Source organism: Nicotiana sylvestris, chromosome 4 (assembly GCF_000393655.2).
Source record: "Nicotiana sylvestris chromosome 4, ASM39365v2, whole genome shotgun sequence".
NCBI classification, from domain to species: domain Eukaryota; kingdom Viridiplantae; phylum Streptophyta; class Magnoliopsida; order Solanales; family Solanaceae; genus Nicotiana; species Nicotiana sylvestris.
This window is the reverse complement of record NC_091060.1, coordinates 87706302-87718394: the sequence shown is the minus strand read 5'-3', so window position 1 is coordinate 87718394 and position 12093 is coordinate 87706302. Positions and strand designations below refer to the sequence as shown.

Below are 12093 nucleotides of genomic sequence, written 5' to 3'. Positions count from 1 at the left end.
TAGTCTTTCAACTCTGAAAAGATTCCCTTGGCTTCTGTCCGTTGATTGTTGTTGGCGTTTTCTGGATTTTTATCTTGAGTTTTAATCCGTCACTGGTTTCTCATTGCTGGTTGTTGGGTGTTGTTGTTGTTGTATGCTACTGAATTTCTGCTGATCTCCCTTTTCTTTTGCTTCCAATATCAGGTACACAACTGACATGCTGGTTACTGTAAACTGAAATATGAAGCATGAATACGAAAATGAAGAGTTGAAGTTCCAGATTTATTTTAATTATATTCTGAATTTTATTTGTATATATAAATTGTTTAGCTTACTCTAATCAGAATCATGTAGCTGTTTAATATATATAATGAAACATCTGACGATAGCTTAACGGACGAACTATCTATATATTGCCTAAAAATAAATAAATGGTGTAGTAACTTCGTCTAGTTAATTCGTTATTGTTGGATGATTACCATGTCTCAAAAAGCACGTTAGTTCATCAAGCGAATAGACCATTTTGGAACTTGGAGGAATGTTGTTTAGTTAAATACTATTGGTTAATTTCAGCATGTAAATAAATTAAGACATTTTCTCTTTCATTTTGTAGAGACAAATTTAATAGAGAAAAATGTAGGCATTTTAGGACTGTCCTTTAAAAATAAATGAGATGAGCCTCGCCCAATAAAACGCACCAATTGCGGGGCCCTCAATAAATGTTTAATTGAATATTTAGAATTCGGGATGGACTGTTTAGTGAATTTCACTGCCTTCCCCAAAGATAATAACGTGTTAGACTCTTTAGGCGCGATTTAATTAATCTTACCTTCTTAAAACTCGGGTGCACATTTATGTGACCCAAATCCAAATCTCAACGGAGTCGAAATGTGTCTCCAATTACGGGTACATTGATTGTGACATGGTCCGAGATGCATGTCCATGACGTTGCAAATTCCTTAAAAAATAAGACTGAGATGAGCCTCGCCGAATAAAAATACAAAAATTGCGGGGCCCTCGGTAAATATTTTTTTTAAAATTGCTTAGACTTCGGGATGGACCGTTTGGCAAAATTCCACGGTCTTACCCAGAAATAATAATACGCTAATCGCTTTAGGCACGATTTTAATAATAATACATCCCTAAACTCGGGTGCGCATTTATGCGACCCAAATCCAAATCCCAAAACATTGAATAAAAATACGTTCCGGATCGGGGGTGCATTTCATGTGACGCAATCCAAAGACATGTTTTTAAACGATGTTCACATTCTTTTAAAAATATAATAATAAAAGCGGTAAAGAGTTAAAAATTTGCACATGAGCTCATAATTGTATAAAAATCATATATTTAAGCCAAATATGACAGTTGAGTGACCGTGCTAGAACCACGGAACTCGGGAATGCCTAACACCTTCTCCCGGGTTAACAGAATTCCTTATCCGGATTTCTGGTTCGCAGACTGTAATACAGAGTCATTCTTTTCCTCGATTCGGGATTAAATTGGTGACTTGGGACACCCTAAATCTTCCAAGTGGCGACTCTGAAATAAACAAACAAATCCCGTTTCGATTGTCCTTTAATTGAAAAAAACTCCTTCACCCCTTGCGGGGACGGAAAAAGGAGGTGTGACACCTACTGTTATGGTAATCGTACTATTTCAATGCCCATTCGAAAGTCGTGAAAAATCTTTTATGAGGACTTTTGCACTCTCTTCGTTTACTTTTACTTGGCACGTTTTGATTTTTTACGTTCCTTAAGAAATAAAAAATGAAATGCATAATTTACCATGACACTCTTATCAATTGATGTATATTTTTAATAGATTTGAGAAAATGATTTGAGATGAGTAATTAATACTATGGGTATAACAGAAGAAAAGAAATTGTCTTCTCTTGATATGCGAAAAGTGAAAATTTATTTTTAGGATACTGGACAAGTAAAAGTGAACGGAGGGAGTAGTTTTTATAACGGCTATATAGTCTAATTCTTCTTTATATATAAGTGTATGTAGGCACGCTTTTCTCTCAGTCTATTGTCAGAAATTTAAGATGAATTCAAGGAGATTCTAATTAAATGAGCCAAAGCTACATATTTGCACATGTGAGATGATTTGGATATGCAAAATTGTCGAGATTGGTAGTTGCTTCTAAGTCCTTGATCAAAAAGAGAAGAAAAAGGATGGTCTACTTTCTTGGAGGTGTTCAATGTTTAGCTTTATTTCGACGTTAACTAACACGCACCATTATCTGGCCAACAATGCATTGCATCAGCATACATTAAGAAATTATGTTTATCTAAATCTTTGGGAATTCAAAGAATGCCTAATTATGAGATAAATTATGATATCTACGGTATTTGGGGGATTTGGGAGCTGACAAGTAACGTCGACACGAATTTCATGCATTTCCACCAATTTGTTGCAGTTGACTGGATTTTGTCCGATTCTTATCTTTTTGAATTGTAAATACATCAATCTAGATTTGCTTTCATAAGATGTTAATAACTGTCTAAATTTCATTGATTATGTCAATACCTACTTTCCAAAGCAATCTTTAACTCATCCTTAACTGCCTCCTTTGTTGTGACTTGATATTTTATCGTCATAACTCTACTAACTAAACCGAAAACTAGAACTTCAAAGCATAGGCTTGTACTCCTTAATACCAACTTAAATAAACATCTTTACAAATATTAATTTTTTTATAAAATTTTACAATTTTTATTGCCTCTATTTATTTTTTCTATTAAAGAGCGTATGTTTGAACTTATTCATCCAATTCTTGGAGTCCTCGTGGATTAGTCATAGCTAGCCTCACAGGGTTGGTTCGTTGGCCAACCCTCCAAAAAAAAGTATAGCCAATGGCCAATAAATATCCATTAGAAGAAAAATATAGTACGGTTTTTGTTTAATTGTTTATTATTAGCATACGGGGTTTTGACTTTTAATATAAAATCAATATCTTACCCTCCCTTCGGTCCAAAATAAGTGATTTTTTTGCCTTTTTTTGTGGTCCAAAATAAATAATTTTTTCAGATTTCAAGAATGAATTAATTATATTTTTCCTTCATTGCCCTTGGAGTTAATAGTGTTGAAATATGTGTTAGTAGTATTTATTTGAAGAGATAATAAAAGTTAATATGATCAATTTCATTACTAATTAATGTTAAAATATTAATTTTTAAATTTGTGTAAAAATAACTAAAAAATCACTTATTTATTTTGGATGGGAGAGAGTAAGTACTAAACTATTACATAGATCAAGAGGTTCAACTTCAACCAGAGATATATTTACCCTCATAGGATTTAGCCTTTGAGGCGATAATAAAAATAGAATAATAAATATCTAAAGTTTTTTTTTTTTTTTGGGGGGGGAGGGGGGTTGATCAAGTAAAATTTAAAAGATAAGTCCTTGAAGTCCACGAAATATGTGACGTAGAAAATGAAGAGCGAGCCAGTGGGAGATAGAAACAAAGGAAGAAGAAAGAAACAGTATCGAAGAGAACAAAGAATAAGAATGCGGACAAGAATCGCATTATCTTAGTGCCAACCACTAATCCCATGCATCGCTCTCCTCTTTCCACGTGTCATCCTAAACTTCCTCTGACATCAGATAGCCCCATCTCTTTCTCCTTTTTACTTCACCTTCAGTTAGTACTATATATCAGCATTGAGCAGCGTGCCTAATTTCTTATAACATAGTGACGTAATAGTCTTAGAATATTTAATATCTGGTTGCCGGAGAGTTTGCCGGAAAATCAAGAAGAGCTAGCGATGGATCACTCGGCGGATGCACATAGGACTGATTTGATGACCATAACGAGGTTTGTGTTGAATGAGCAGAGTAAGCATCCTGAATCCCGTGGTGACTTCTCTATCTTGCTCAGTCACATTGTTCTTGGCTGCAAGTTCGTCTGCACTGCTGTTAACAAGGTCCCCTTTTTTCCCCTCTTCTTTATATATAGTGTATGAATACATTTGTTTTATGTGTATTCTTTTCATTTTTGGGGGTGGCTGATTTCTCTCTCTGCGACTCTGTATGTGGGGTTTTAATTTGGCATGGACGTCGAGAAAGGTGGCGTCTTTGTTTTAGGATCTTTTCTTATCTTTCCTCGTGTATATAGACATTTGTTTCATGTGTGTGTGGTTGAAAAGGGTGGCGCTTTTGCATGTGTCTCAATCCATTTTCGGAATTCTTATCATGATATATTTGAGTAATTTTATAGAATGTTGTGTATGAATCGTTAGTTTGCTGTGAAGTAGGATAGCTATATATACTTGGTCTATACGTGTTGTAATTACTCTTTAGAAATGAATATTTTGATCTTCTTTCATAGGACCAAATTTTTGTACATCATACCAGTACAGCTGAATTATAATCCATCAGGTTGACTCCAAGGGGAGCATCAATACAAATAAGAGGAAGTCTAAGCTTTTCTGTTTGAACTGTGGAATTGCTGGTACCACCATTTGGAAATATGCATCAAGTTCACTCCGAAAAGCCTAAGCTTTGCTCTGGTTAATTTATTTGTCTTTTAGCACCCAATTGAGTTGAGGAAACAGATTAGTTGCAAGAAATGATAATTGACTGTAGGTACTGATGGATAGACCTCAGTAGCTGCTAGTCTTCTACTAACAAATTTTTCATTATTACAAAGATCAGAGGCGGATCCAGGATTTGAGCGCAACGGGACACCATAACTTTATATATGCAAATTACTAGTGAAAAAAGGCAACTCTTTGAAAACGTAAATGATTACGATAACATATCAACAAAATACAAATTTAATATTATCGAATATCATTAATTTGGTACTAATATAATAAAAGTACATGGGCTCATACTTGACTCTATGCATTTTCATATGCAAAGGGTTTTTAAATTTTAATATGTAAATATTTATATAGAATGTCCTGGTGTGATTGTAGCTAATAAAATATGAGTTAAATGTTTAGGTATCACTAATTAGAATTGAGAAAATATATATCTTGCTAACGTATAAAAAATCACAACCCAGATAAATCTTTCAAAAAAGAGAAAGTTCTAAGCAAAGAGTGTGTGAGGAATTTGGGAAAAAATAACATAAATTGACTATTATGTACTAATAATAAACTAATTTTTAAAAGATAAAAGAAAAAACTAGTAAGGGAGTAGTAGAAAGTTTTAAAAAAAAGGGGGGGGGGGGTGAGGGAAGGACTGGAAAAGGAATAAACTAAATTGACAATTACGTAATAAAAATAAACTAATTCAGAAAAAGATTATAGAAAAATGATAAATCAATTGACTAGTAAATAAGGAGCGGTAAGTATCCATGATTTTTTTTATAAGAAAACGTTACCAAAAAAACAATTTAGAAAACAAACAGTCAAGTTGTAAAGTGGGTTTTGAACCCAGGTATACATGTAAGGAAAGGAACTAGCGCCATCCAGAAACCAGCCTCGCCATTCAACTTTAATGTTCAAGGGGGCCAAGGAAAATATATAAGGGGTCCTCCATATACACACAGTCATATATATACATGGTTTTTGCCGAGGCTAACGGGTCTTGTGACCCCTCGACACTCTATGTAGGTCCGGCCCTGACAAAGATATACTTAGAAGGCAGAGGAAACTTCAGTAGAATAAATCTGTTTTTCTGTACTACACATGTACCCCCCCCCCCAAATTCCTGTATTGATATATTTTGCACGTGGATACATCTTTTCAGGCAGGTCTGGCAAAACTCCTAGGGCTTGCTGGCGAAACTAATGTGCAGGCAAGTTCATGCAGATGCTGCCCTTATTGTATTAAAGCATTGATCAACTATTCGCTTCTTATCAGAATCCTTTTCAACTTTAGATTACTCTGGTTTTGATTTCCAACTGTAGGGAGAAGATCAAAAGAAACTGGATGTACTCTCAAATGAAGTATTTATCAAGGCTCTGGTTAGCAGTGGCAGAACAGTAAGAATCGAGACACTCATTTTATTAATGCACTCTAGAAAAATATGTAGTGATGTTAATCTAAAAGATGTGAAATTATGTAGTGCATTCTTGTCTCCGAAGAAGACGAAGAGGCTACATTTGTGGAGCGAGCTAAGCGTGGAAAGTGAGTGCTATTGTTCTCTGTAGTTTGAGATTTGTTATTATGTTTTGGGATCTAACCCGTCAATGCTATTTTAAAAACAGATACTGTGTAGTCTTTGATCCTCTTGATGGATCCTCGAACATCGATTGTGGTGTTTCTATTGGAACGGTATGATTCTGGTTTGAGCAATATCTGAATTGTTCTTACTGGCTTTCCACCAGTACATCCTTTTTCGCATCATCGCAATAAATAATACGTCTCATTTATCTAGATCTTCGGGATTTACATGATCAAAGATGGTCATGAACCAACACTAGATGATGTCTTACAACCTGGAAAGAACATGTTAGCTGCTGGATACTGCATGTATGGAAGTTCTTGTACGGTATGGTGCTCACATTTACTTTAATATAATTTGAAATCTTACATAGACCGACAAACAAATTTAATACTCTTATGTTGTGATCGTAATTTCTTTTAAGACAATGATGAGTTGGAAATACAAGTAATAAGATTTTCCGAGTTCGGTTATTTGCAGCTAGTTTTGAGCACTGGATCTGGAGTTAATGGTTTTACCCTTGATCCCTCTCTTGGCGAGTTCATTCTAACTCATCCTGACATCAAGGTACCATTGTTACTTTGCCCCTTAGATCTATGTTGAACATAAAACTTGTCGTTGACTCTTAATCTTGATCATGTCTTCATTACCCAAGAGAAAGGACATAATTTGTATGGACAAAAGTCCTAATCAATTTATAGACAAGTTTACAAAATCCTATCAAGATACCTTAAGTCTTTATTAAGTTTAGGTGTGTTTTAAATAGTCTATCGTCTTCTCTCCGGTTGCTGAATATTTGAATGGTTTTTGAACCACACATAATGAGCTCTCAGTGCAGTCTGTTAGTAATACGAACGGTCTAATATTAGATTGGTTTAGCATTTTTGACGGCCTATGTCCTTTTTGACCTTGAGTTTATCTCAAATTTAAGTTAAAATATCTAGTTCTTCGGCCTCTTTGTTTTTCATCAAAGATTCTCAAGCTTGTTCAGATTTTGTAAATTTTACCTCTTCAAATTCCAACTATGCTTTTCCTATTTAATTTTTTCTGTAATTTCTTTGGAATATTTCCGGTTAACATGGTTTTAATTTTGCTTTTACTTGCAGATTCCTAAGAAAGGGAAGATCTATTCAGTAAACGAAGGGAATGCCAAGAACTGGGATGGTCCAACATCCAAGTACGTTTAATAGACTGCAATGGCTGCTAAGCTTGTTTCTCTTGTTCTGTTGTTCACGATGCCCAACTTTTCTTTTAATCCCAGATATGTGCAGAATTGCAAGTACCCCACTGATGGTTCTTCACCAAAATCATTGAGATATATTGGAAGGTAATTGAAATTTCTCTATATGCTCAGGTTGCTGAGGTTATCTTGTTGCAGTGTCTTGTATGAACCAATTCACCTACCTACAATCTAAAATCCATATAATCATGAATTCATTTTCTGTTTCTTGACATGCTAGGCAGTGATAACTATAAATATTGGAATCAATACTTGATAATTCTAGAATTCTTACAAGTCAACTGTGGTTGAAATATTCAAATGTTAAAGGTTCGCATTACATCTGCAGACAGGGTTAAATGGAGTATTTTTGTTGGATTTCTTATTAAATGGATCCTTCTATTTTCACCGTTATTTGCAAAGTCTCTAGTGGATTCTGTAATGTGATATTGGGTTTGATGTTGGTTCCAATTTCAATTTGCTTTTAATGCTAAGAGTTATGCTTGGTAGCCATGATGAAAATGCATAAAAAGTTGTTTCCTTTGATTTGCCTGTGTCTTTGGATTTGTTAATGCTGTTTAGATGAACTCTAGTTTCCTTGGACAAAAAAATGAGAATGAACATATTGTTAATCAACTTGTACACATCTGGACTCTAACTCGCAGCATGGTTGCTGATGTTCATCGTACATTACTCTATGGAGGTATCTTCTTGTACCCAGCAGATAAGAAGAGCCCCAACGGGAAGCTGAGGTAAAGATATGCATATCTTCTGAGTACCTGAAGTATTTCCTTAACAATAACTCTCTGAAAGTTTTTCAAATGAATTTTACGAAACAGGGTTCTCTATGAAGTATTTCCCATGTCATTTCTGATGGAACAAGCAGGAGGCCAATCATTTACCGGGAAGCAGCGGGTAATATTTCTGAGTCTTTGGTCACAGTATAACGTATAATAGAAACATCAAGTTTAGACCAGTTTCGCCTAATTATTCCTTGCTGAAGAAACTGAAAATGTCGTTGACCTGATTGATATGCTTGTTCCAGTTCATTATAGCTTTAGATCTTGACGTCTGTTTATACCTCAATAGTACAAAGAAAAAAAAATAATAGTACATATCTGAGATTGCATCTGGATTCATACTCTCATCTCTATGAACACAGGGAAAGCTTAATAAATGAGTAATGCTAATACTATAGAAGAGCTTTGGTTTTCGAATTAGAATGTGAAACTTATAGTAATGTTATTACACAGGCACTTGACCTAGTTCCAACGAAGATACACGAACGCGCTCCTATATTCCTTGGTAGTTATGATGACGTTGAGGAGATCAAAAAGCTTTACGCTGCTGAAGAGCAGAACTGATGGATGTACATACCCTCTGATCATCACTTTAGTGCTCTTGCTGGTGCAGATAATGATTTCTCAAATCACAGCAAGTTGCTGGTTGTTATAGTTAGAGAATTGCGGATGATGACTACGTTGTCTAGCGTTTATGTTGCACAATAGCTGCTGTGATGCGATAATACGTGCATATTAGTCTCTTGTTCTAATTTTTTCTCAAAGTAACTACTACTACTTATCAACAATGAAGGGTTGAATAGAGAAGTTCTGGCTTATATATCGGTCACTTACATTTCCTTTTAAACCCAGCGTTCTCTTGTAGTATCATCCGTTTGGATTCTACCTAATTATTTCCTTTTAAGGGGAAATTAAGTGCTCATACCCTTTTTCAAGGATCAGAATTCATTCTAGAGATTTGTTCATAATTCTCTTCTCACTATCATAAATGAATTTATAAACTGCAAGAAAGAACGAGACAACAAAAAAAATTTGAAAAAAGATGAAAGAGACTAGGGAGAGTACAATTTCTACTGTGCTCTAACACTAACATGGCCGAGCTTGAGTTTTTGTGGACGTTGTGTCATGAAAAGTACTTAATTTCATTAAGAATAAGGTTGTTACTTATTTTGAAGATTGTTAAATAATGCTTTTAGAATATACATGCAATTATGAGGAGTTTTTGGCTAAAATCATCCTTCAACTATTGCTAAAAACTAGGGTACATCCTTGTGTAATAATATTGAATAAAAAACATCTCTTAACTAATAAAAAAGGGCAAGAATCATCCTTCTACAACCAAAACTTGTGCCAAGCACATGACTTCCCCCAAAATCTCCCTATACTCCTTATTCTATCCCTCCCGAAGGTACCCCGCTCTTCCATATTAGGCTTCAAAAGCTATACGATTCTATGTTTAACTTCGTAAAATAACTAGAGCAACAAGATAAGTTATTTTCTTGAACTAGAATTGAAGCTAGGGTTATTCTCCATTACTTATCTTCCCACGCCTCACAAACAAGGTAAAAGCAACAATAGCCATTAAAAAAGTTTTGGCTTTTTTCGCCCGGAGTAGTATTTTGCTATTTCTCAAACTAAATATCTTTCGCATTCTTAAAAGCACCAGATCTTGTGGGTTGAAGCATAAGAAACAATAGATAAATGCTGGCTCGAAGTTTAAGCGGTCAATCATCCACACTCAGCAATGGTATTATTGATATTATAGATTCTTTAAGCATTCGATAATATCATATACAATAGCTTTCACATTAACTTATACTGATATTACTGAATTTACAAAATTCTAGAAAGTCTTTTGTTTAATATAGAAGTTGAATATTTTAATATTTATTACATTGAAAAAAAATAAGTTTTAGAAGCCTAAGCTTCGGTGAAGGATGAAGACGAGATAATCAGGAAGGATAAAATAGTGAGATTTTGTGGGGGGCTGGGGGTTGAAGTCACGTGCTTGACACATGTTTTGGTTGCAGCTGTTAGTTTCTTAATGGAAATTAACGGAAGGATGATTCTTGCCTTTTTCTGGATAGCTAAGGGATGCTTTTTGTTCACTATTATTACAGAAGGATGTACTCTAGTTTTGAGTCATAGTTGAGGGATGATTTTAGCCAAAAACTCCAATTATGAGTTTTGTATGTTTAGATATTACTAGTCTTAGGGTACGTGTTTTGCGCGTGAACTATACACAACTTTAAAAAATTCATAAATATTATTAAAAAATATATTTGAGTTATAAAATATATATATATATATATATATATATATATATTAAAGCAAGAAAGTTTGCATTGTGGTTAAGCCAAGTGGCAAGCTACAATAAAGCCACTTGGCAATCTTAAAGAGTTTGTAGGAGATTGTCATGAAATAAGGAAATATCACATAAGAACCATATATGGAATTCCATTTATTGAAATTAAATTGAAATAAGATTTTTTAAAAATATAAATAAAGTTCAATCATTGTACTAATATTTTCTAACTGAAATTTTTATCTGGAAAGTAAAGAATTTTGATATCAATAGTATTTGGATTCCTTTTCTAATATCGAGTGAGAAGAATATATCCTACCGTAATCTAATGTGCAATTTTATTTTATTTTAAAAATTCAATACTTTTTAATGAGTTGAAGAATATATTTTAAGGTTTTAACCTAAAATTCAGAATGTCGATATATTCAATAATTTATTTATTTCATAATGGATAATCCAAAATATCTATTTTAGACTAAGTTTTCTGAATTTTAAACAAGTATACAATAAAAATAATTTTTGTAAAGGCTACAAGCTTCAACAAAAATAATAATTACTAGAAGTTTAATAATAAAAATACCGTAATATTTTGGTGAAGTACTATATAGTTTGATCGTATGCACTTTTATTTTTGTCTATTATTGAATAAAACACTAACTGAAAAAATTAAATAAAATATCATACTTACTAGGGAAAATAATTTAGAAAGAGGGGGGTAAGATAGTGTGAGAGAATTTATACTTTGAATTAATTTAAATGATAAAATAAAATAAATAAATAATTAATACTCAGAAATATTATTGATAAATTCAAATATTATATAGCGAAAGATTAAAAAATAAAAATAAAACTATTTTAAGAGAAAGAAAAACCATATTGATTATAGTATATTATAATAGAAGTAGCAGGTAGGGATATAAAGTAGATGACAAGCAAATAAAAAGTTAAGTAATAATGTAACCATATTAAGTAACGGGTAACACAGTAATAATAGACAAAGAAACAAAAAATAGAGAATTTTTTTTTGTAAATAAATAATATAATTATAGATATATAGAAGGATTAGACATTTAAATTTGATATAAGAAAATGTTTTGAATTATTACGAGAAAAAACATATTATATGGATAATATCACGCAATTGAAAGTATAATTTATAAACCTAAAATTTAAAATATTTACAATGAAATAACGCCAAACAGCAAATTAACAATATAAAGATGTAATTAAAATTGTCATGTAGTTAAGTTATAAAAAAATTAAAGTCAAAACACTATACGAAAATAAAAGGAAAAAAATTAATTGCTTATTGCACATAAAACTAAATAATAATTACTAAAAGTGTAGATTTATAGAAAATAATAAAAGAACTTCTTCGTTTAAACTTTGGCATATTTTCAAAAGAATTAGAAAAATAACACGATAATGTTTATATTATAGATACAACACGAAATGTAAAAAATAATTAAAATATTATATAATAGAAAATAATGTATATAGAGGAGAATAGAAGTAATGTGAAGGGGTCTACACTTTAAATTTATTTAATAATATAATTAAATAGGAAAAATAATATTATTGATAAATTTAAACAAAATAATTGGAGCTACGAAATAAAAGAACAAAGTTAAACTAAATTTTAGGGTAATACAAAACTATATTCATT

General features: G+C 32.6%; 1 protein-coding gene across 1 annotated transcript; it reads left to right on the top strand.

The window, feature by feature from the left end:
- The first annotated feature begins 3504 nt into the window (after positions 1 to 3504).
- LOC104222116 (fructose-1,6-bisphosphatase, cytosolic) lies at positions 3505 to 8969 on the top strand. Its single transcript, XM_009773308.2, has 12 exons — positions 3505 to 3912; positions 5687 to 5734; positions 5847 to 5921; positions 6005 to 6066; positions 6147 to 6213; positions 6317 to 6430; positions 6584 to 6670; positions 7210 to 7280; positions 7365 to 7430; positions 7988 to 8074; positions 8162 to 8237; positions 8576 to 8969. Exons 1-12 carry the CDS (start codon positions 3754 to 3756, stop codon positions 8684 to 8686), a joined length of 1023 nt encoding a protein of 340 aa, XP_009771610.1. The 5' UTR covers positions 3505 to 3753; the 3' UTR covers positions 8687 to 8969.
- Positions 8970 to 12093: the final 3124 nt, after the last annotated feature.

What these genes read in the sequence shown, in the direction of transcription:
- LOC104222116 (XM_009773308.2), top strand. Translation starts at nt 3,754, where the DNA reads ATGGATCACTCGGCGGATGCACATAGGACTGATTTGATGACCATAACG. An exon ending in TGGTTAGCAGTGGCAGAACA is followed by an intron (nt 5,922 to 6,004) that starts GTAAGAATCGAG and finishes GAAATTATGTAG; the next exon opens with TGCATTCTTGTCTCCGAAGA. An exon ending in TGGGATGGTCCAACATCCAA is followed by an intron (nt 7,281 to 7,364) that starts GTACGTTTAATA and finishes TTTTAATCCCAG; the next exon opens with ATATGTGCAGAATTGCAAGT.